Below are 26787 nucleotides of genomic sequence, written 5' to 3'. Positions count from 1 at the left end.
GTTAAGTCAAGTCCTCAAGGCCTAATTGACTGCTTGAGATCTCTGGTAATTGGGTTGGCCGCTTGCCCGATCAGAAAAAAAGGCTTTTACTACAAGGTTGAATCGTTTCTAATAACCTTCGTTTTATAAATGTTATAGAAACTATCGCTAGTTACAACTTTTTCTAATATTAGTCGATTTTTCGACATTTTGAGACGATTTGTCGAACGATTAGAGAATAATTTTCGACTTTTGTAAAAAAGTGACGAATGCATCAAATGTATGGCCTGTCAATATAACCAGTAAAGAAAGCAATGTCCGGCGAACACAGAAAATAGGGAAAAATTTTTTTGAGGCATAATCACTCTTCTGAATCCAACCAATACACACTTTTATTGCCTTTTATACGCGCATACAACAACCGCTTTTCTATATCTCTTAGATTCAGTTTATAGAGCACTCAATTGTCTTGTCTTTCAATAATTATTATGCATATTTAGGGCGCAGCTTGCCTACGGCAAGTAACTTATAACTATTCTAAATTCTTACAATTCTTAATTCTAAAAACATTGTATAAAATAATTGATCACTTGGGCTGTTATTATCATATACTTGCGTTTTAGTCAATTTTATGCCACACAAAGCAGAAAACTGAAATTGTTAAAAAGTAAACAAACTAAATGTATTGACAACTGAAACTATCAAAATAAACTATCTCGAACATTTTTAAAATAGGCCAAACTAAAATGAATATTAATTTGATAAATGAATAAAAAAGAGCCTACGTTTGAGAGCGAACAGGTCGACATACCTGCCATATAGTAGATTTAAGGAAAGATCTGTTTAGTAATTTACAGGTCAAAATTTAAATGTGTGAAGAAAACTTACCCGTTACTGCACAAAAACACTGACGCTGTTTGATTACGGTATAGTATAGTACAGTAATAACTAGTTTTAATAAATTTATTTTGCTTAAAGAGTAATGGTAATTGATTACTCGAAGCATTAAATTGCGTCATACGTCCTAGAAAGGATAAAAAGACGTAAGATTAATTAAACCTTTTATTTTTTGACTTTTCATTTTTTTTGTGTCATTATATAGAAAAGGCGAAAAGATATCTTTCGTGAATTAATTTAGAAGAAATATTTATTATTCTATGTCTGTAAATAATCATAATAAAAATAAATTATTTTCTGAATCATAAACATCCTTAACTTACATAAAAATTTATAAAATTAGATTAGCATTCTCCGTACTGGCGTGCTCTGGGTCAGGGCCGGGCTGGTATTCCACTTGTATAAGTTGAATGTTAGTAACTGTAAACCTATATTGAATCGGTATTACCATATTATTGACAAAACAGTTTTCGTTTTTCGTCTTTGCATCTGTTCTAAACGCTATTTAGTATTTAACGATTTGGCAATAATTAATAATTATAAAAATAGATGAAAATACGTACTATCCTAATATCTGTGTTCGTTTACCAGAGTTTTTTTTTAAATCTTAATTTTAAATTTGGAGTTTTATCCCTTGTGAGGATAGATCAATCCCATTTTGATCATCATACAAGACTACCAAAGTTAATTTAGCGCTATTTTTTTGACCTGTCTGTCACTGTTGCGCATATGGAATTTGCAGATTCTGCGGGTTTGAGGTGGCAGGGCGCACAGGGTGTTCGGTCTAAGGGTTCCCGGGGGAGCCACGGCTCGGGCAGCTATATACTGCTATTTCATCGGACAGGGCCACCGAGCTCTAAGATCACTTCGATGAACACTTCATGAAGTGACTAGGCTCAAGCGCTCCCACGAGGAGACCTCTGCTGGGGCTCGACGTGCGCTTTGAAATTGAGATCATCCAGGGCAACACCTTGATAGTGGATTTGTACGTTTTATTTCAACTCCACTTTTGTAAGCAAGTAAAAGTACTGATTCTTGCTGCCGTGAGATATTTGCTGCGGGCGCCAAAAATTGTAAAAATATGTAACGATATGATTGACATTGACCCCTTTTTTATACATTTTAGTGACTATTCCCGTATTAATATTTTTTAATTTAATTTCAGTTCTGCACTTGTCATTGTTGTCCAAGAACCCCTTTAATATAAATCAATCCAAAGACACGCGAAGCCATTAATCAAAAACAGGAACAATGAACATCAGAACTTGAGAACACGTCTGTTTCGTACAAACGATAGATGCATGTATAAATACTATTAATCTTTCCTTATTTTGTTATCATTAATTTATGAGATAAGTGACGCAATTTTGCTATTAATACTGGCTGGCAAATACAGAATGATAAGAGTATACGAAGAGAAAGAATGCACTGGCATGAATTATAGTATGAAAGTGTCATTAGTGTAATGTCAAACAAATAAAGGGCGACAACGACACTAATTGAATAACACACTTGTTTCTTTCTGACGCAAATCTCAATACCGTAGTGTGTATTTTTTATTATGAAAAGGGATAATTTAGTTAATTTAGGCGTCGAACTGTGAGAGAAATGCCTTTATAATCGCTAATAGCGCTGGGGATGGCTTGTTTAGGTCCCGCGGCGTAGCCTGCGCTCCCTTAATTACGGATCATTCCCAATTTCACTTTTAATTGTGCGTATTTATTCCCGATACGCTATTATGTTTAATAAATTATTTATAGATTTTTTCATATATGTTAAAAATAAGTTTTAAAATTTAAAAAATTATTTTGAATTATTTATGAATACTCATTTCACCGAAAAACAAATTTAAATCGTATAACAAAATACAATATTTTATAATTATATTGGAGTTATAAATAGCAGCTATGGTATTAATAAAGATAGTTCTCAAAATCTGTTAAATTTTTTCTATAGTATTGGAGTGTAGCAAGTTATAAAATAAAATCAAGAACTACCTACCGCTCCCTCTTGCTTCACTATTTATTATTTGATTTTACTTTTTTCCGTCAACAACCAGTTTTTAGTCAGAAGACACTGAATGCTTCAAACCGGTGCTGTTGTAAATCTTTGGGGGAGCTGTGCTTTTTCGGGGACGATGCATGTATATATGTGTCGGGGAAATAGCCTCAGTAGTATTTTTGAAAAGGTCATGCAGCTTCGACTAATTCCTTACTCACTTAAAAATGTTTACCACAAAAAAAAATTCTTTACAAAACAGGTTCTGAGAATCTTCTTATATTTCACTAAGAGCATCACAACGTCTGAGAGATCCGAACGCTGTGGCGGTACAAGCGATAGCTCTATGTGCTGCTAGTGCGACGTTATTTATATTAACTAAAAAGACACAAACATTTGAATTTTGTAAATATTTATTGCTACTTGAGAACGTACGTTTATAACGAACTGAATCATGCATGAAAATGCTATTATGAACAAAAAGGTCAGATTATTGCGTAGCTGTATAGATAAGATTCCATAAGAACTGTCAAAATTATAATTTAAAAAAATGTAGAGATGCGTGTACTCGTAATAAAAAAAATTACGTAAAAATATGTAAATATTGTCTTCGCGTAGCTCTAAAATTCATTACTAATAAATACTTTTTAATAAAAAAACAGTAAAATATTACATATCAATTATACTACGCATGGATTTAAGATTACTTGCTTAGATATTAAAGAAAATTATATGCAGTAGATTTTTAAGTATCATTAAACCAAAAGAAAAATTAAATACAATATTATTTAATTATTAATTAAATAAAATACAGTATTTTTATATTTCTCCAATTCACTTTTTGATTAATTCTTAGCGGCACACTGGAAATTAATTACGGCACCATTAAAGTTAAGGTAATAAAAGAAACGTTCAGCTAGAAGCAGATAAAATTAAAATTAATGTTTTTCCATTTTTTACTTTAACATCAAAGTAAATTATCATTGGCGAAAAATATACAAAATGTAAAAATAACTTTCCCTTAAGGAATGAAATAGCTTTGTGTAAATTTTAATTTAATAAACATCAAAACGAAGGCTATAAGGATTTCAACGCTTAAACCTTAATGAAGATCACAGTTCACCTGCCGGTGAATTATCTCTCCGGCTTTACATTGATGTGAATAAAGTAATTAGTTCTAGAATCTTCTGTATTTACCAAATGATATATCACAGGCCTAAAGCTTTAACAGATATCTCACTGAGTCAAATAAACTTACTGTTAAATGGAAGCAGTGCTATTAAGCAACATTTATTGCAATATATTTACGTCTGAAGCCTTGGTTTCGAGTTTAGGCAAAAGTGACATCCGTTGTTTCAGACAATTGTAGTCTTGTCACAAGTATAGATGCCATTTAAATGTTGTAAAATAAAGCAGGTAAAGTCATAGTATTAGTTTGTAATTTGATTATTTCATTATCGACAGGTTCGGGTTTATACCTGAAAACATTAAAAATTATTAGAGATTATTTTTCTTTCTTTACTTAATATGTATCTTATATTGTAATGAATTTTTGCATAGAAATAAAAGTCGGGTTCTATCCAGCATTGATTGATTAGTTAACCCTTGAAATCCTCATTTTCAGAAGGAATTTTAAGAAAATATGTTCCGGGAAATATTTTTTGAATATTCTAAATTTCCTGCGGTCCGGCTGTGGCATCTGGCTTAATTGGCCTTCGATGAAAGAGTTAATGGAAGAGCCGAGACTGGATCTGTAATATCTAACTAATTGCCAATTGCACCTCCAATCTCCGGTCCATCTGTCTGCATTTTGATGACATCAAATTTGTTTACCTACCACCATTTCTTTTTACGTAAAAACCTTCTTTTATTTATATAATATAGGTAACTTTTTGCGCATTAATTTTAAATTGATTTGTGGATTAAGGCAATATAAATATTATTTTACTACAAAAAAAAAAATAAAGAAAACATTACATTATTTATTTCGCGCCAGTCTTTTCAAGTGGGGTTGTGAAGAGAAAGAATTATGACCATAAACCATTACACAGAGTAGATACGGGTGGTTAAATGGATTTTTAAAAGTAAGTTATTGTAAGTGAATTTTTATGTTCGGGCTATACATGTATATACACACCGAAATCATACATATATAGTAAAATATACTACAAAGTGGCCAAGAAAATAATCCAAAATAATACTGTTTGATTGCATGTAATATTATATAGTAACAAGAACTACGTGTTTTTATTTAAAATTTATCTTCACTTTGATCTACCTTTTCTCTTTTCTTGTCCTTGATTTAATCTTTAGGTGAAAGGTTGTTTAACAATTTTATGGACCTTTCATCGTTTGAGAATCTTACAGATATTATTATTAAAATAAATAATGTATTGTCTTATTGCTATAATTAAGATCTACCGAAAAATGTACAGCTGTCAAAAGGTATGTTTCATTTGCAAACGTTTACAATAAGTAAGAATTATAAAGAAAGTACTTTACACAAGGACATAAAGTAATAAATAATACCCTGCATCTTTGCAAATCATTTTGGTATCCTTAATTGCAATCTCCGTTGTTGCTCCCCATTTACAATGGCCGCCTTGGATAGTGCTTTTCCTGAGTGAAATAAGTTGTTCTCTCACAAATTTACTTGACCCATGTCGACAGTAAAATCTGACCCGTGTCAGCCCATGTAATAATAATATATATTTTTGGGGATGGTAATTTTGTGTGACAAGTTGTTTAGCGAAATATTAATAATATCTTACAGTAAATTTTTAAAGTATTTAAAGAAATACACCTCAAACAGATATATAAATTGCCTATCTTTTGAAGAGATGTATTTTAACAATGCGTTAATAATATTGGATCAGATGCTGAGATGATGTTCTAGAACTATATTTAATTAATTTTTGTTCTGTTATAAACTACGAATAACGTTTTTTTTGCTGAAAACTTTCTTATTAAACGGGCGAAACTAGTACTTTGAAAGTTTATTAAGAAGTAAATATACTATGAATTGTTTGTGACATTGTTCGTTACAAATTATTTCTCTGTAGAAAGTGTAAATTTTAAAAATATTAACAGGTTAAACAGATATCTCTCAAATATATATGGAAAATAGCATAAGGTACGAAAACTGTTGTTATAAAAATTTTAAACATTTATTACAAAGCAAAGGATACGTTTAATGTATATAAATTTCAAATGCTTGAATTAACTTTCCTGTTATGTGTTTGATCTCACAGTATCTGCCGAACAAATCTTCTCCTCCCTACTAATACTAAGGATTATATTCTCTTGTTTATTTTAATTATGAAGCTCGTATAATATAAAGATAATATTGGAAAAGTAAGATATTGTGTTATACTTAGTTGCTTATATTGAGTTATATTTTGCGTTTTCTATGTTCCAGTCGCAACACTTTTATGTCGGTGTCGTAACAGAACGTAAAGGTTCAGGAGCATTAAATTAGGGATATTGAACAGTGAAGTACCTACCAACAGAATGTTTTCTTCTTAATGATAAATATTTTCTTTTTAATTCTTCTCTTTTAGTCTTGAATATGACCATTTCAAAAATGATTATTTTTCTTTAATTGATATAGTTTTCGTTGCTTAAACACATGACACTATTTATTTAAAAATTGCTTCTTTTGCCTAGAAAAGATTTTTAGTACTTAATATACAAATACTAATAGTGTATAGTAGTTAAATACTATATCCATTGGGTAGAACAATCATAAATTACAATTATTATAAGGATTTTTATCAAAGGGGTTACGAAAAACCCGGCCGAGTTTGGTTTGGTCTCTTCTCTGATAACATCGTTTGAAAGCGTTTGTAACTCTCGTACATTGAAAGATGCAACTATACTGTTAAAATGTTAAGCCCTATTTGATTTTAGTTCCTAGCAAAAAGGGCTTTTCTGCAATATTGCTCATGACGTTCACAAGTGATCATTATAAATGATTTGAAGTGAAAAAATATGAGTAAATTTAAATTTAATTATTAATTTCAATTTATTTATTTCAAATAGGCACGCGAACAGCAATATGTAATAGAATTAAATGTTAGTTTAATTACACAGAGAACAAAATTAAGTAAAATTGCCTATTGTAGGCGTACATAGCCCTGTATATAATCATGCTAGCAAAAATATATAAATAAAAGGTAAATACAAAATATATGAGTATATAAAAGAAATACGATCAGTACGACGAAAGTTCACGACACCAAGCTTACACAGGTCGTAGACGAAGCTTCACTTAACAATCTACGGATCAATTCGTTCGCATTCCAAGTAGAATGCGGTGGTATTCGTCAGTGTAAATTGTTTGCGTAATTTGAACCTTTTCTTTCAGGAGGAAGGATGGAAGTTGAACCGCAACAACTACTATCAAGAGGGCTGGTTGGCTACGGGCAACGTGCGTGGAGTGGTCGGAGTCACTTTCACGTCATCGCACGCCCGCCGCCCGCACGAGCTACCCCTGCGAACAAACTACAATCTACGCGGCCACCGCTCCGATGTTAGTGAATTGAAAACCAAAATATCCTTATCCAAACTCGCACTTGAGAAAATTCAATTATTTTAACGCAGCATTCCGAGAATGCTTATCTGCTGAGAAGAGCTGGCCTGAAACTCAACAGTTGCTACTTTGAAATAAAATGTAACAACGAAAACGAAAATGTACACACCAAGTACATTATGTCAACCATGTATGCGAGTCAACAATAGTCCATAAATTTCGATCAACTAAAAACTATTGAATGCTATAATAATACTTGTTCAATAATTTATTTATACTATTAGATTTATTTTATTAACTAAGTAAAGGAAGGTTTAAGAAGTACATTATGGTAGACATTTATGGGCGGATTGTATCACTTTACGTAAAAAACATTATTCACAATTATTCAGCATGTTAATATTTATACAAGAAATTCCATTAACTATGCAGAATCAAATAGGTCTGAAAGGTTGAAAGAGATTGATTTGTTAATAAAACAAATATTTAAAGACAATTTTTTTATCTTATTTTTATTGATATTTGTTTTATAAGCGCTATATATTTTGATATCTGTGTACATTAGATTTTCAACGCTATCTTCTATCACTTGATGAACGACCCGGTATTATTCTTGGTAAATTAATTCTTTTAATAGCTGTCTGGAAGAAATCGCTGTTTTCGATAAGATGGCCGTTAGTAATTTTTACCTACTCACATGAGTTTCGTTTCGCATATTTGATATACAATAAAGATTTAATTGTATAATCAAACCAATAAATAATAAAAAACATTTTTGATCACGATTTTTAATATCTTGGTATTGTGAAGCATGGTATGTGAAACGGGAGCTTCACATATCGAAATTAAATTTTCAGCTAACATTTAAAAATATTTATTAGATTCAATAATTGTAGGAATAGGCGAAAACCCCAGAGGTAAATTCATAAATGTCAACGTAATTTTCGCCACTTGCAACAAATTATAATAATGCTTTTAATTATTCAAAAAGAAACATTTTACGGAAGTTTTTCCGTTTTCGTTCTCTTACACTGAAATAGGGCTCTCGTTGAAAATGTTATTTTATTAAAAGGAGATATTTTTGCATTATGCTCACACTTCAAAGTATATATAGCTCATTTGTCAGAGAAAAAACTTTAAATCTCTTCTGTCTATTTCCAACCACTCTGTATAAAGTGATAACTCTCAAACATGTTACATTAATTATTTTTTGCTATTGGAATGCGACAGGCCAGCAATAAATAATTTTAATATGAACCAATCCGAAGTTTGGAAATTCTTTTTCTTACTACATTATCGTTACGTTAATTATTACTACTGAGACAATAGATTTTTGAATAAGATGTGCCATAAATTCATTGAAAGTAAATGAACTATATAATACTAACATAAAAATATAAAACTATATATACATTCACATCTATAAAGTTTATACATCTATTATCAATCATCCATATAAAGTCCAGATGATAGAAGTATTATTTATTTTAAATAATGCTAAATAATGTGTAGCTATTTTTAGGAACTACGATGCCAATCCATCGACTTTTTTTTTAATTAATTAAGGTAATTCTTGTGAAATGGAACGAGCCATACCAGAAGCTGGCGTCGTGTGATAGCTCAGGCGTCATCTTTGTGTGGATCAAGTACGAGGGTCGTTGGAGCATCGAGCTAATCAACGATAGGAGCACGCCAGTTACCCACTTCTCTTGGTCGCACGACGGAAGAATGGCCCTCATATGTTATCAGGTATCATTTTACCTATATATGTATAATGTATTGAATTACACGATAGGAATGTCGCTATATACTAGTTCACTAGATACCGGTGGTTGGCAAATATTTTTCACAGCAAACTCTGTTTATGTAAAAATAGTTTTTAAAATTTAAAAGTACCTTCAAACTATTACATCAAAACATTCCTTTTAAAGATATTTCAATTCTGACGAGCTTCTTTACTTAAGAAACTCAGAGTGCCTACAGAAAATCGCTTACTTTCGCATTTATAAATGTTTTAATATTAAAGTTTTGATGAAAATCATTATTCATATTATTTCGTACATAAAATTGAAGGGAAAACACCGTTTAGGTACAACTTATATTCAGTTCAAAAATATAGTTTATTTGGCCAAGCATTGTCTAAGTTGTGATAGTTATGTTTTTACTCATATCATTGTGTATTATCTTATTTTATTGTGTTACTCATATTAACTTGCTGTTGGGCTAATGTTACTTATTTTAAATTACTTCCAAAAAAGTTGGGTAAAAAAATGACCGGCGTAGAAGGCTGCTTGAAAAAAAAAATCGATCAAAGAAATTGAGACAGAGGTGTGACTTATTCCATATTACAATTTTAAACCTTGTTTTGTAGAGCTCTCATCTCTGCAAAGCAAATACATTTGCTAAATTATTCCATTTCTCTTAAATCAAACATAATTAAATTTTTGAAGCGTAAACTCCGCTGAATAAAGTCTAATTGCGACAATACTAATGACATGAACACTCACAGTTCTACCCACGTGAGTTGAAAGCCGTTGACAGGACGAGTCGGTGAAAACACGTCTCAGCAATTTGCTAAAAGGCTTCCCCCGAACCCGGCTGTCTAACGTTATTTGAAACCTCCCAATGTACCTAGAAAATATTTTAAAGTAAGTCTAACTTTTTAAGGCAAGCACAAAATTATTATTTCAGTTTTTTGATTGAAATATTTTTAAATTACTAACTCATGGTTTTCCTTAGAAATGATTCGTTTTTCTTATTTATTTACATTTACCTATATAACTAATCGATGAAATAGGGCTATTCAAGGATGATCATAGTGATCATTAAAAATTAAAAAAGAGCCGGTATAAATATGTTATTAAAAAGTTCATGAAGCTTATAACTATATTATAAATGTTATACGGCCTCCACATCCCGAATAAGGAATTTTGGCTACTGTACATTCCGAAATAATAATATCATTGACTTGCTTTCGTAATGGAAAAAATACCATGAAATAAGCAGTCTTTAAATTATTAGAAAATCATTCCACACGGACTTGCGCAATACTTAAGTACACATAAACAAAACGTCCATTTGCTAAACCTCGATTATTTATCAGCGACCGTGCGGTCCATTCGATTAACTCACTGGCAGAAAACATATTATGGCACATAATGGTAGTAACCTCTTAGGAAAGTGTTATGATTTATTGTTAGGCGCGCATGATTGATAGGTCACTAAGCATCTAACAATCTCACATTTCCAACCTAATATACCTTCTAAATATATTTATTATATTAGTAGATTTTCTAATAAAAAACCCTTTAATGTTCATGATATAAAACAGTAACGGCATATTAAATTGATGGATATTTTTTTTATAAATAAACATTTAGCTACAGCGTTTAGTAGCAGTAAAGGCTTTGTCAGTGCCAGACACAAATATTTTAACATGGGTGGACAATTTTACTGTCATAGTAAGTTAATATAATTAAAAATTCTGTCTCAGATTCTACTTTCAGTCGTTATTATAAAACGAACAGGCGTTTATTTTTTTTTATGTAAAATGCAAATATATAAAAATTTCATGATAAAATAACTAGTGTTCGCAGCGTCATAATAATGTTTTTCCTCACCAATAGTTCGCCGAAATTATATATTCACTTTGATCGTTAAGGATTTCTTTCGCGTATGATGTGGCACAAAGAAGTTGACACTTTATGCGATCTCATTGTTGCACGTATTGTATTCAAAAAGATTATATTATTAATAAATAATCAGTTGTTGTTGCCGATCTATTTACATATAATTATTTATAGTTCATTAAATCTGAATAAATCTTTTATTAAAAGTCTTATATTTCTCGAGATGACTCACGGTTTTACAATAGTCTTCGTAAGAAAACTTTATGTTACTCAACTGTCTATAGAAATTACATAAGCTCTTAAGATTATCAACTTTAATCATTAAAGTTGTAAGATAGCCGTCGAATGAATGGACAAAGCAATGGAACGGCAAAGAAACACAGTCGGTACAAACCACCATTACCCAGATATATTACTTTGAAAATAGACTAAAACGAGATCGTGAAAGTCCTATAAGACACCTATAAAGAAAGAAATATTTGTTATGTATTTAAGAATAAATATATTTAATAATAATGTAGTGTTAAATAAATCTTTTGTTATTATGAGTGAATAAATTTTAGAATAGAAGTTAATAATTTAAATCATTTGGCTAGGATGGCTTCGTGCTGGTGGGATCTGTTGCCGGCCAGCGCTATTGGTCATCAATGCTCTCATTAGATGCAAGAATTACTTGTGGCTGTTGGACTCCAGACGACGCGCAGGTGTACCTCGGTACCGCATCCGCACAGCTGGTCGTCATGGACGTGCACGGTGCTATGGTTTCGCAGGTAGGTGATACCGTACGTAAGAGAGCTGTTTGATAACTCTGTTATCTTGCAGATACTTTAAATACAACAGTGATGCCGTTAGCCACCATTAATAGGCTATTGCTAAATTTTGAGCAAGCTGCGTCATTTAGTTTGCGTTTGACAACCATTAACAGCAGAAGACTGTTATTTTGTACAGAAAAAAAAAATGGAAAAATAGAATTTCGTGTATTGAGTAAGTATTGTTGTTGGCGTAAACCACCACTGAAACCAAAGAAGAACTTGGAAACTAAAGTATGAGAACTCCTGACCATCAATATTTATGGCTAAAAAGTGGTTTACTGTTTCGCTGTGGTGGTACCAGCACAAGTGACGCAAAATCGTCAATAAAATTCATTGAATAAAATTAGATTGAGGCTGTAGGCATCTCAACTGAGCGAGTACATCATATTTTACATGAATATTTGTACATGGAAAAGGTATCCGCTGAAACTAAAACGCTGGAATAAATGTAGTACACAGGTTGAAACAACGCTTATTTGCCATAAAAAAAATTCAAATAATTAGTTACAAAGTGCTTGCACATTGCGTTGCGTAGTTAAATCGCTTTGGTATAGTTTTTGTTGCGTTTGCAAGTCATTTCATAACTTCTCTTTACTCTATTTAAATTAAGAGTACCTAACAGATACCAAGTCTGATTATAAACAAGAATTTTAAAACGAAAAGAATGCTTTGTTTCAATTTAACAGATGTTAAAAGGGGATAGACTCGCACAGCTTTTAAGCGAAATTTTGTTATCATGCAGTTAAGACTTTCGATTGTGGTTTAGCAAAACCATAGTTAAAAGAATTATTAATTAGGATCTCAATGTTCTTTTTTCGAAAACATGCATACATTACTGAGAGTACATTTCTTACAGTCTGAAAAGCGAAATTTGAAAAATCCTGGATTTTATTAAGGTAATATGAGGGAAAACATATCTAACAATTCTTTTTACACAATAGTGGAATAGCGAGCGAGGGCATGTCCACAATCTGGCATGGGTATTAGCATCTATTGTTTGGCATGGAGTCTCATTTTCAGTCGGGAATGAGGCAGAAAAAACGTGGATTGCTGGGACAAGTACTTTTTGAAGGTTTGCGAAAAATAGCTAAAATAATGTTTGAAAAACACTCATTATTCCAAAAAAAAAAAACAACAACAGGTCTTCGAGCAACCAGCGCTTATAATTGTTTTATAATGCCCCATGCATTATCGACTTATTCAGGCACGTCAGTTTGCTAAAAATGACAACTTGTTGCAAAAAGTGCCATCTTTAGGTCAAACAGTCCGCTCTTATGTTTTCTGAATTTATAGTCTCATTAACCATCCGTAATTGATCGAATTGTGGCCCAAAACGTATGATGCTCTGGTTTCGGGATTCTTTTATCTTTAGGAAAATATGTTCATAATCATTTTAACAATCATGTTATTAAATGAGTCTTTAACCTAATAAACATTTTAAGCATTGATCCGTTTTTTTAGTTAATTTCTTTTAATTCATCGTACTGTACAAAACTGCCTTCAGGGATCATTTTCGAAGACTTTCTCTATTTGTTTTAAACTAACTTTTGCAAATATAATTTCTGGGTGTATCTACAATATATATCCAATTAATAATAATTTAGGTACCACTTCACGCTTTGAAATTAGAGATGGGCTTTAGGTTATGTTCAGATATATATATTTAAAAATAAAAGAGTGACCTCAGAGTGTCAATTAAGAAATTATTTTCCATTTATAAAGGTTTGGACTAGTAATGGTTATATACATTATTTCGTTCTTATAAATTAGCGAAAATAAAATGTTTGTCGTTTACTATTGGTTATTTATAAGAAGGCTACGCTTGGGGTACGAAGTCGATTCAGAAATGAGGAGATCGAACAATTGCTCGTCGGAAGTGGCAGTGGGCGGGGCACGTTGCTCGTGCAAAACACGGCCGTTGGGGCCGAAACGTTTTTGAGTGGCAATCAGGAACCGGTAGAAGCGTGGGTTTGCCCCACTAGGTGAACTGAACAAAAGACGAAAAGAGACAAGAAGAGAACATAAGACCGGTCATCGTGGCAATCTTTGGAGAAGGTCCTATGCCTTGCAATCGCCGCCTATCGGCTGACATGGTAATGATGGTAAATAAAACTGTTTGAAACTTATCTTTTTTAATAGGTCCAGCTTGTAGCTGAAGGTGGAATAACATCAATGGCGTGGTCGTGTGAAAAATTCAAAATGGAAGAAGGCGAAGAAGGCGTCGAAAATAACAATGGGCATGTCCTGGCTGTTGCTTTGGGCAACGGGGAAATTGTATTGCTGCATGGTCACGACGACGTGAGCCCAGTGCGGGTGTTTACTGGCCTAAGAGGACATACTTTGGCTATGGAATGGGCGAACTCTCGTGAACTGCTTGCCGTCGCAGGGACTTTAAACACAGGTGAGTACGTTTAATGAGCATTTATTCCCATTTTGTTTTAAAAAAATGATTAAATAATATCAGTAAACATGATAAATTCACCTGATAGATAAATGTTTACTGATATTTAACTTGTGTTAAATAATTCTACAGAAAAATTAAATTATTAATTTTATTAATTGTTTGTGTTGTCCACAGAGAAATAAAAGTTATCAGTCAGTATGTTATACTAATATTTTTATTTATATATATATATATATATAAACAATGTTATTTTAATTTTATACTAGTAATAAATAATTTCATAATGAAATTGGACAGTTATGGAATTGTAAAGCGTGTGATATTTATGTATATAAAACGCTTATATAGTCTTTACAGTTCAGGTGCTTCAATAATTAGCGTCAATAATGTTAATTTATATTTAATTCCGCTGAGGAATACACATTTTGTACAAAAATTCTGTCTATGTAACAAACACACTTTAAGCTATCTAGACACGTAAGAAAACCTGACTTGATCAAATATGCTCGGCGCCGTCGTACGGCGGTCTTATTAAAATAGGGTTCCTTTAATACTTTGAATATGAAGAACCCTTACGCGGCAACTCCAATATCAAGGTAGGGATTAATCCTGTAAATTTACTTCCTACTTGAACACTTCCTTCGTGATACAATGTCACGCGAGGCTCTCATTGGCTATACACATGTACGTAAAGATTTTAAAACCCTCCTGAATACCCTCGACGTAGCCTTTATTTTATGAATTGTGAAAAGTGTCTGCGTATTTGTCTAAAGAGGAAGGGGGAAATGTTTGAAACGAAAACTCCATGCCACACCTACGGCTCTGCTAGTTTCTTTCGAAAAGGGTATGAATAATGGATGTGTTGAAAGCGACTATTTATAACAGAGACAAACGATGGGCGTTGGCAGATTTATCCGAAAATTTTCACGAAGAATAAGTGATTTCTAAACATTCAATTTAACGACTTCTGAGTCAACAATTAAAAAGTTAGATTCATTCATTTTACTTTAAAATTGTAGTAGCTTTACTATAGTACAGTAGCTAACTAATTCAATGATTTTTTCCAATTTAAATATTATATTTTTAGGTAGCGTAGCAACAAACTATTTTTTTATTGGCGTATTTCGAAGTCTGGCGAATGTCATGGCGAGTGGTGCGAGGTCACTTTTTCAATCTGTACGAAGAATTTACGATCGCGGTTGTTTGTCTCGTAAATTCGTACGTTTTATGGTTTGGTAGCGAGTGTCGCCAACTACAATAGCATTATTCCATATTATTTTGGTCGTGTGCATGTTACGCAATAAACAAAACTTTAATAATTTTTATATCCGTAGTTTTGTATGAAGAAAGTTAGACGGGTCCTATTTACGAAGTGATAATAAAGTGTATTGTACTATTAGTACAAAGCAAAAACTTAAAGTGCTTCAATTTGAGTCTGTCTTTCTGACCGTCAGACACAATCAAATAATGTATGTTTACTTTAATATCTTGCTAATATCATCTGACATGAACTCATTTTATAATAATAAAAATTGCATTTCAGTTTTTTATATAAAACTTTATGGTTTAAAATCTCTAAACTAAATTAGTGCTCACGTACCCCAAAGTTTAATTTAGTTTTTACTGCTGTGAATCGCTTTTTGTTTCCTTGAATAAATTTAAGGCATTAATGAGAATAAGGCACGAAATATTTTTTTAATACGAAGTTATCTTTTGATAACCATTTTCAATTTATTTCTGTTACTAAGACGGACATGATATAATGGCCATTTTTATAAATAATTTGTAAATAATATTATCGATGTTATTATGTATACTTACCTGTCACGTACAGGACGTAACAACACAAATACGTGAAAATATCTTTGAAATTACTGACTGGAATAAGAGAATTGAAAGGTTATTTCTTTGACGGAAATAATTCAATCTCGCGCTCATTCTTTTACTACTTATTGGTAATCTTTTAGTCTAATAAAATATCTAACATTTATAAAAACATAAAATTTTACGTCACTGTCCGTAAAAACTACAGTTTTTTGAAACCTACTGAACTGATTCTGCTACGTTTTCTACTATTAGTCTGATTTTTAGTGCCAAAAATAGGCTTAAGAAGACTGAAATGTTTGTACAACATGGTTATTAACCCTTAGTTTTGTGTAATATATATAAGTTTGTTAATAAAATTAATCTACTGTATATTAGAGCCCAACGAGCCAGTCGATACGCCTCCTTTCAAGAACGTAGTCAAGTTCTACTCGGATACTGGAGCTCTTATCTACACCGTGCCAATTCCATACACACAGGTGAATATCGCCTTTAGTTATACTATCCCTTCAAGATAGCCTTATAATATCTCCATATTCGTGATTTTCAACAAGAAAACTACTTGAATTAATAAAACCTAATGTTTAATGGTGGATTGATTTGCATACGGGTACAAATTATTGCAAATTCTAAAGTGTTGTACATTTATATTTAGTTTATTACATTTAGTAACCATTGTTATTATGGACGATGACGCGTTTTTAAATACAACAAGACGTCTCCACCAATTAACATTATGTAATCGTAGTCTAGGACTGAACTATGAAAACAAAACCAATACAATAGCAACCGACCAAGTCGAGGTTCAACCTTCTCGAACACCCTTACCCTTGAGAAGGAATGCTTAACGTATATTTATGGACTAGTGACAATGAGGGGGCCATGAATTAACTGCATGGAGCATCCGCCTGAGCAATCTGAGAGCTCGGCCTCCCAAGCCGAGGCTCTTAGGGAGCCCCGGAGCTTCCCTACCATGAAAGAGGTTTATGGCTATGCACCCTCTGCGCACGGCCCCATTGAACTCGTAAAATCTGCAAATAACATTTGGGCAGTTGGCAGTGTAATCCAAAATGATACAGAAAATTGTAATATCTACTAACTAGGCAAAAGTAATTTTTTTTTAAATATTTAATAAAAAACAAGCATACTTTGTCAGGCGCGCGTGACAGCTCTGACGTGGGGCCACGCGGCACGTCGTTTGTTCGTCGGCGTAGGCGGGGCTGTGTGCACCGCACGTGTCTGGCGGGTAGTGGCACCCCTGCAGCTACTGGCAAGAGTACGGGCTGCGCAGGCTCTGAAGGAACCGCGCCTTGCTGCCAAGCTGCCTCTACCACCACGGCTGCAGCCTGCCTTGGCTAGCCTTTTTGCGCATACTATTCGGGTATAGTTTTTTGGTTATATTTTTCTTACTTTGCTTGCATCGTCAATAATTTATCCCTCAGACATTAAATACTGTACTTAGCCCCCACCCCCCCCATACATTAATAGAAATGTGATATGATTGATTAAGTCAATAATATGAGGAAATTGGAAAACGAACGAAAGAAACTGATGTCAGTTTCTTTCGTTCGTCTTCGTTCGTCCCAGTAGATTGGAGAGTTGAAGTAGCAGTAGGCAGACACTCCGTAGCGGGTAAAACAGTTGGCCGCTAGGGCCCTAAGGGGCATAATAAAGTCGTCGGAAGACGCCGGATGCAAGGCGCTTCCAACCGGCCCTATCGGATCTAAGGGGGAGTCTTTGTTCAGCAGTACACGTCCTTCGCCTAAAATTATGATGATGACGACGAATATAGTTGTGTTACGAATCTTAATTTATTAGTCACTAAAAGCAGATTTTAGTTTATTTTATAAAAAAAATATCACAACAGTTCTAATGAATTAATTGTTCGCTAGTGTAACGTCCCCGAAACAAATGAACTCCGGCGGTTCGTCTCAAGGCCGCCGATTTCCGGGGGGCGGCTGCATTGCACCATGCTGCGTCACGACGACGAGGAGGCAGGGGCCTACACTTTGTACTTGGAGCACCTCGGAGGACTAGTCCCACTCTTAAAAGGACGAAGGACCAGCAAAATACGTCCAGAGTTTGTCATATTTGATCCACAGGGAGAAGGTATTCTAAATACGTATTTCTAGTTTTATTTTAGGCAACAGTGTACGATACTACAATACACTCCCGTGAATGTCTCTAAGTTATCTTTTAATAAATTTAGGAAGTTTACTTTTGTAAAATTTCTGTTATTGTGTAAGAAATTTTTCAAGGGATAATAACAGAGCTTACTGTATTAAGAATATTGTAAAAGAGACTACAAAAGAAACATCGGTATTTATTGTGGTGTCTTCTCAGACTACGCGTTTGAAACCCTCGTAGCTTTGAGTTGAAGAATGCTTTATAGAGGAATTCAATCTAATTCTAGTTTCTATAAAATTTGGCTCCCCTGGCATTCTTGTCATGAAGTACACAAGTGGTATGTCTATCTGTCTATCTATGGTACCTGTGGTGGATCATATGGGGATAATAAATGAATTCATATTTTGGTTCACTAGCGAGAAATAAACTACAATCTAAACGTATGTAAGTAATATACATAACGTAATACACCAAAATCTTTTTTACATTATTTTGAAGTAATGAGTTTCACCAATAAGAATATAGACGTATTTGTAACACGATTCCTATTTTTTTAATTTAATTCTGACAGTGCTTACTTATGTATGCAGCAACAAAATACAATAAGGAGAATACGAAATTCTTCTAATTCCACAGTTTTGCTAGACAACTGCATATCTGACATAACTACTGATCATAACATTTTTGGTACAGTCCGTAATTTGAATTCGTGTTTTAATATGTGTTGTTTTTATATCTATTGAATTATGACTGTACATTAATTTAAAGTATTTGGTAATAAACTACTTTTGTTTTAAAATGTTTATAGAATATAGATTTAATTATTACTAGTTTTGCATGATTTTTAGCCATGAAATGTTACCCTAAATTTACTACCCGTCACATGGTTTTTATGGACATTTTCCTAAAGAACTTATCTATCGTGAAATAATAGAGTTGAGTGTACTATGTTTTGAATTATTTTTCATTTGTTGTCTTACGTGGCTGTTTGACTGCGGTAGATTTTTTTGAATTAAAAATATTTGTGATGTCTAGGCGGTGAAAACACAGCGGGCGTGGTGAGTAGCAGCAGTAGCAGCAGTAGCGGGGCAGGATCGAGCGGCAGTAGTCTGGGCGGCAGTATTGGCAGCGCAGCTATGTCTCCGGCCCCGAGGACGCCCAGGCCCACGCGACGCCAGCGCACCCTGCCACCCCACAACTCCTCCTGCTCTTCCGACAGCGAGAAAGAAGACGGTCAGTGTGGTACCTTTCATTAACACTTTAACATATCTTTAAACACTGCGAAATGTAATAAGTGACAAAGAAAGTTAAATATTGACTGTAGCTTTTAAATACGTATAAAAATATATGTTCAATAAAACATTACCGATGTTTCCAGAAATTGCATAACACACAACATAAATATCAAAGCTCAAAACAAATTATTTTTGAGTTTTTTCGCCTGTTCTTTTTAGGTGTGGGGCATTTAATCCAGTTGATAGTCACAACGTGCCTTCAACATGAGCTATAATCCATCGTATGTTGAATACAAATATTGGATCTGATTTTTAAAGAAAATACGTTTCTAAAACTTTTCACAAAAAAGGCGATTGTCCCTATTGTGAATTCTTTTCATCACAGATCAGAACACTTTGCAAACTTATGAGGGTTTACTTGAAGTCAAGAAATGTCATTGGAGCTTTATTTACTTTCTATCAAATCAGTTATGCTGAGCACATATCCTCCACATATCATACAGATAACGTTTTCTTCTTGTACAATTTTTTTAGTACAAACAAAACAATACTTAGTCAACAAACTATTAACATCTGTACAATAAACAACAGATGTTGACCATAACCCCCTTTTTAACCGAATATTCGATCTTATTTAGAAGTTTATTTAAATAGGCAACAATGTTATTTTGCAATTATTTATTTTCAATAAATGTACAACCCAGCAATTTTTTGGAAGAACAATTCTCAACAGTCAATACAATTTTTAGTAAGCAAATGATTTATTCAATGTTCATCTTTGTTTTTGGCATATTAACCCAGTGTAGCAATGTCCACATAATGTTAATAATTACTACTGTACAGTAGTAAACCTTTTTTGTTTTAAGATATATAATATTACCACACAAATATAATAATTAAATCACATACAATTGTACACTTCTATTGTACACAAGTAATCACTATCATTTATTCAAAATGAATAAATGTTTCCAATTTTTCTTCAGATATTGCATTCAAACTTTCAGCTTTTATTTCTATACCTTTACCTTTCTCCTTACTGCTTTACTAAATTCATTTTATTTAAAATATTCACATCATACAGGTTTTTTATTTCATTACTTAAGAACTATGTAAAAGGAGGATAACACTGGATTCATAGAACACCTCCATTAAAATATTTGCAATAAATTCTTTTATCCTGATGTTCTGTAGGTTGTACAGGATCTCCCAGACTTCAAAGGCGTAGACGTGCTCGCGAGAGAAGAAAAGCAAGGAAAAATGGGGAAAAAGACGACACGCCCGATGAACTTGCATACATAGACTCATTACCTGAGGTAGGTTATCTTTTATACAATAATAATATTGAAATATTCTTGATTGATTCATTATCATCATTTATATATCATATAGGCCTCCCCTGTATATTTCCTATAAAACCAATAGGAACCAGCCTGCTTCTATCGTTTTCCGTCGACCTTAACATATAACCATTTTGTCCACCTTGTCAGACATCTACGCTGCGCCTGCCGGTCTGTGGTCTTGATTACTTACTGAATAAAAATTCAGTCTGACTTGCATTCTTTAAGTTTTTACACATACTTAATATTATTTCCTTATTGTTTACAGAATATTCGCTTAGTTGAAGTTACATCTAATATATGGGGCACGAAATTCAAAATGCACGGGCTAGCTAAAAACGTTCCTGCTAATTTAGGGCAAGTTACATATAAGACTTCATTGCTGCATTTACAACCGAGGCAAATGACACTCATGATAACTGAACTAAGAGATGATTACCCTATCGGCCCGGATCCCAATTTTAATCCAAATATATTTTCAGAAGACGAGGAGGAAGTATTCCAACCAAACGATTCAAATTCACCGTCGCACACAAATAATAACATCAGGAAAAAATTAACATTCAACGAACGTATTAATAATTCTAATAACATAATTATGCAAAATGATATTTATTCTAGTAATAATAATAATTCAAATCCGTCTATAGCGAGAGCCGAGTCTTATGATGAGTTTCCTTATATAGATACTAACGATTCTATTCACAATGTATCGGAAAGTGTTTACTCGACGCCAGTGCGGCATACAGCCCAAGCTGCTGAAAGAAGAGTCAACAACTCAGCAGCGGTGCCAAATCGACACGCCATATCTCCTTTAAGATGCGAAAGTTCCGTTCCAACACTGCAATCACCTAAAAATGCAGTAGCACCTACAGATATCATTTTCGAGAGACCATCTCCACAAACTGTCACCTGCGGAGGTCGGGGAGACTTTTGCGGTGGGCGGACAGACTACAGTGTGCGTGGTGATAACGTTTCTTTAAAGGCCAATATACCTAACATTGAGCAACAAACATTCAATTTGAACCTAAGCATAGAACCAAGTCGGCAGGTTACTATAAAAAAATGTGACAATCATGTTACGGACAACTGTTTATCAAAGTTACGTAAAAATATTTGTAGCAGAGGCGAGTCTGCATCTTACGAAGTGAATACTAGAATTTTAAAATCATTGTGCAGTAAGAATTTTGAGCACGAAGTCCATCCTGATGCAATGGTAAAACGATCGGATAACTTAAAGAACATCCAAAAAAGTGAAGATTTAAAATTCATCGATGAGGAAACTTCAATAGAAAGCACTATAAATAATTCAAGCGAGAGGCCACGAGAGATGCGCGTTCAAAGAACCACAACTGTGGTCCCCATCAGTCCTGTATGTGCCAGTGTGCCCGTGTACGATACAATGACCCGCAGTTGTAGTGTGGGCTACCTAGACCTAGTCGATCCCCAAGTTCTCCGAGCACATAGTTTGACAACGCTTCGCGGTGAACAACCGCGTCGTCTGGTCTTGGTAAATAACAAGCGTCATAGAAGAGCAAAACGACAATATAAAACAAACGATATCAAGCTAATGGAAACTAAAACGCCGAGCTTAAAAAAATGCGGGAAATCGAGAAGTCTTGATTCGGGCGAACTGTCGATAACTGTAGAGAAGTGCAAGCGACAGTCGCGCTCAGATTCTAATCAGAAAAACGATACAGTATCAGCGAATTCTAGTAGCCGATGTAACAGTACGGGAGAGGATAATAGTGGAAATAGTACTGAAGAAGGAGGTCGGGTAGGACGAAGATCTCGAAGGGATTATCCTGTATGCACGAACTGTCGGTTGGTATCACCGTACGATCGGCGAGATGTCGATGCGGCGTCGTACGTTTGCGTAGCCTGCAGCACTCGAGCGGCTCCCGCGCCGCTGCCCGCCCCGATGCCCGTCACGACCGACAGCGACTCCGACTACAGCAAGTATTATAGTTAGTACAACAGTAGATGCTTTTACACCTGCCGTTACTTTCGAGATACTTCCACCGGTGAGGTCAGCAAAATCTAACTTGATTGTTTGCTAGATGCCTTTTTAATACACAAAATCTGCGCTTAGCAATCACGCATGATTAGAAAAGGGCAACAGACATTAAAGCTAAGGCATTTTTAAATTCGGTTCGGCAAGCTTAAATAGATACATTACTATACTTAGGTCCTATGGTAACATGTTTTAAAAACAATACCGTAGTTAGTTTAAGAAAGAGAATTTTAGTATGTTAAAACCGATTTTCTTACAATCGGGGAAACTAAAATAAATATAATTTTTCTGGTTTAATAAAACTTTCTTTTGCACGCTGTATGGTATCCAATATTAGTTAAAGGGTAATTTGTAATTCTCAAATACTCATAACGTACACTGCCTGGCTATTCGACACGCATCGTGCGAATACGTTAATCTTGCTTTGTAGACACTGGAAAGAAAATAACAAGATCATGATTTGCAAATAATCATGAACAAACATGCTAATTTCTTTGCAGAGCACAAACTGTACAAAGCCATACCCCCAATGCTTTAGTTAGATTTTATAAATGCATATACTTAAAGAGTACAATTTCATTTGTGCACTTTAAAAAGATCCAACTGTATGTAAAATTGAATGAAGTGAGCGCTTAACAAACTGTATGACTATCGGAAGCAAATACGTGAATGATTTATTTTTGAGGATATAGGCATGTTACAATTCTGAGCTTTCAGGCTAGGAAGTACTACTAAGTAAGGAAGGAAGTACTACTACTAAGTAGATTCTGAGAACATCTGAGAGTGTATATATATATACTCTCAATCTCAGATGCTGCCAGAATCCATCTGATATACCTCTCTCAAAATTTAGGTGGTTCAGGTGTTCCCCCAGCAATGACATTTGTACCATATTGTAGAAATACTACAAAAAATGTTGTACTGAATATGGAATATGCAAGTTTTTACAAATTACAGTCGCGGAGCTTCCTAAAATATTACCGGTGCTTACGAATTGTGAAACCCCACTTTTTTTGGCATACCAAGTCTTCTGTCGATTCCCCTGTGGACTAGGGGTCTACTTGGACCACTCTGGGAACTAAAACTATCAGAACTTGTTATTCCGACTCCATTTTTGAAATTTTAGGAGTGACTAGTATTAGTTACGATTATCGTTGCTAGGTTCTCTGGAGCAGTTGGCATTGCGGCTGTTGGCCGCCAGAGGGCGCAGTGCTGCGCGTGAGGTGAGCTCGGCGCCTGCGTCGCCACGGCCGAAGAGGTCGCAGCCAACGTCCTCCGCCTGCGCCGACTCCCCGCCACACACACGTCGACAGCGCTACTCATCGGCATCACCGATACGGTAATGTGCTTAACTTTGCTCTTTACAGTATAACGGGTTGAAGGTCTTTTGAAAAAGAACTAGAATCATAGCGAAGATATTCATTTTCTTTTATTTCATGTATCTGCATAACCCGCGACTGGATAAAGTCGGATGCGGGCAGCGCGAGACCGGTCATAGTGGCGATATTTCCAGGTCTATGTCTCGTAATGGACGTACATTGACTGATATGATGGTGATCAGGTGCCTATATAGGGAACAAACAAAATTAGCTTCAGATAAAGAGGCGAACAAGTTGAGCGACTGCTCGTGACGCCAGATTTAGAGGGGCGCCGATATATTAAATAACATATTTTTTACATTGACTAATAGCATTACAAAAAATCTTGTATGTCACAGAAATAGCATAACTTACTTGGATATATTGCATCACTTGCATGTAAATATAATAAAAGTACTATTTTATTAGATAATCTTTGCAGGCGGGTCTTTACTGCATAATTTTGATTATTTGCCGTTTTCAATATTTTATAGTTCGTATTAAATATGTAATTTTTTTTAAAAGGATGCCAAAATTGGGTTTTGCCCGGGGCGGCCAAAACCGAAATCGGCCTTACATGAACCTACAAAAATATATAACTTTGCCTTTGCTTAAAAATATTTTTCCAGACAACTCCTGAACTCTCCGCTACTGAATCGCAGAAGGAATAAAAAACCTTCAGAAAGCTCAGACGACGAGTACTCAAACGGTGGCTACAGCGAAGTTAACAGCAAAAACTATAGAGACTTAGAAAGTTTCCAAAAGGCGCAGCTGAAAAACAAGGTATGACATTAACTATTGCTTTTAAACAATTTGATACACGTATGACCATGGAGTACAATGTAACGAATGGAGCTAAATACACTCATAAGCCAAGATATTTAGCTCTAGCCACGCAGCACTTTCTTTAAATTGCTTAAAATTGTTTTATATCCTTTTTTACTCAGAAACAAAGTTTCCTTTAGTCTCCTCAATAAAATTGAAAAAATGTCCCAACTAAACTATATTTATGGCATTCGAAAGATGGTTGACACGGTCCTGTGATGGTTCAGGTCAAAAAGCGATAGAAAGAATGAAGGAGTCCAATAAACCGAGTCACAGGTCAATGATCATAAGCAGTATGAGAAAATTTTATAGATTAAGGCGTGTACCCAGGATTTTTTTTTAATTTACGCAAATCTGGTCAGCTAAAGCGCGCGGGTGGAGCGACGTCGGCGTCGAGCGGCGACTCGCGCGCTGCCAGCCCGCACTCACGTCGACAGCTGCTCATGCACAACAAGGCGCCCATGTGGAACGAAAACAGTCAAGTCTACCAGCTTGACTTTGGTGGCCGGGTCACCCAAGAATCCGCCAAGAACTTCCAGATTGAGTACCTCGGGAAACAGGTAATAATAATTAGCTACATTAACGCCATCATGTCTGATGTTACGGCGTTTTATTAACGAGTGAAGGCCCCTAGCCGAGGTCCCCTCGTTGGGGCTCTCAAGCCCGGTCGCTTCACGGAGCGTCCGCCAAAAGGAAAAAAAAATAGAAGAATGTGCATCGCTACCTTAAAATAGTTCTTACTCTAGGCGTCCTCTGCACTCTACCGCCTTGGATCCGTGGAATTCAAGAATAAAAAGCAAAACGATCTTCGCCTTAAGAACAAAGACACGTATTTCGGTACTGTGCATTCCTACGTTACTTATATGAAAAGGCAAGATCGAACCAGGAATGAGCACCTTCGTAGGTTCGTCTACGAAAGAAACCGACATAGCCCCGCACATTGGCAAATTGAAGTGGCAGTGGACAGTCCACGCAGCGCGTGGAACAAACGGGAAACTGGGTCCAATTAATAACCATAAACTTATGTGAAGACCACGGAGAGGCACGGGCAACGTTGGACGACGACAGACGACCTTGTTGATTATAAGATGGGGTGATGAATGTCCGTCGTTTTAGTTATATCTGCTCTGAATTTTACTGGATGCAATGTCTAGCCTACACAATCTCTATTTTACAACTTTAAAGGCTCTATTTAGAAATACATCATGTAGGAATCGATAAAACATTTATAAAAAAGGAACACGAACACGAAAGAAATTGAATAGGTTTTGTTTTATGAAACGGATTGATCGACACGCTTTCTTGGAAGTCTCTAGAATAAAAAGTTTTCGTAGCAGTAAATAATTTTTATTTACAGGTGATGCAGTTTGGGCGAATTGATGGCAATGCTTACACTTTGGATTTCCAGTATCCATTCTCAGCACTTCAGGCGTTTGCCGTCGCTTTAGCTAACGTCACGCAGCGATTGAAATAAACCTTTGCTCGGCACAACTAGGTAATGGGAGTAGTTCAAATTAACTTTCTGTTAGAGCCAAATGAAATTCGACGCACCCGCTCTCAACATTTCCGATATTTAATTTTTTTAGATAAGGTCTTATGTAAAATTTGTTCGTACCTCAACGCTTATCAGCTACTTCGTAAATGTTAAATGTATACCTAAACTCTTGGCGACACAGGATGTAATCATCAATCCGTTAGATGTTATACATTATTGAAATATGCTTTACAGTCGCAATTAACGACAGCCTCCCACCCCAATATTTTTACACAGGCTTTAGATAGGTAGCGTTGTAAGATATTCAATACAAGTAACT

General features: G+C 34.6%; 1 protein-coding gene across 1 annotated transcript in view; it reads left to right on the top strand.

Moving 5' to 3' along the window:
- Positions 1 to 26447, top strand: part of Tusp (WD40 superfamily protein Tusp) — a 30063-nt gene extending 3616 nt beyond the window's left edge. The window contains exons 2-16 of the mRNA XM_068775247.1: positions 7241 to 7405; positions 8972 to 9154; positions 11631 to 11804; positions 13986 to 14247; positions 16453 to 16553; positions 17231 to 17455; positions 17967 to 18196; positions 19265 to 19322; positions 19401 to 19434; positions 20631 to 20752; positions 21045 to 22743; positions 23952 to 24129; positions 24778 to 24931; positions 25336 to 25533; positions 26331 to 26447. Of these exons, the coding sequence (XP_068631348.1) occupies positions 7241 to 7405; positions 8972 to 9154; positions 11631 to 11804; positions 13986 to 14247; positions 16453 to 16553; positions 17231 to 17455; positions 17967 to 18196; positions 19265 to 19322; positions 19401 to 19434; positions 20631 to 20752; positions 21045 to 22743; positions 23952 to 24129; positions 24778 to 24931; positions 25336 to 25533; positions 26331 to 26447 (3900 nt within the window). The remainder of the gene's footprint in view (positions 1 to 7240; positions 7406 to 8971; positions 9155 to 11630; positions 11805 to 13985; positions 14248 to 16452; positions 16554 to 17230; positions 17456 to 17966; positions 18197 to 19264; positions 19323 to 19400; positions 19435 to 20630; positions 20753 to 21044; positions 22744 to 23951; positions 24130 to 24777; positions 24932 to 25335; positions 25534 to 26330) is intronic.
- Positions 26448 to 26787: the final 340 nt, after the last annotated feature.

Source organism: Battus philenor, unplaced genomic scaffold (genome assembly GCF_028537555.1).
Source record: "Battus philenor isolate CCGP_79_NKW_IND1 unplaced genomic scaffold, ilBatPhil1.0.hap1 SCAF_8, whole genome shotgun sequence".
NCBI lineage: Eukaryota > Metazoa > Arthropoda > Insecta > Lepidoptera > Papilionidae > Battus > Battus philenor.
Note: the sequence above shows the minus strand (reverse complement) of the source record. Positions and strands in the feature narration are given on the sequence as shown.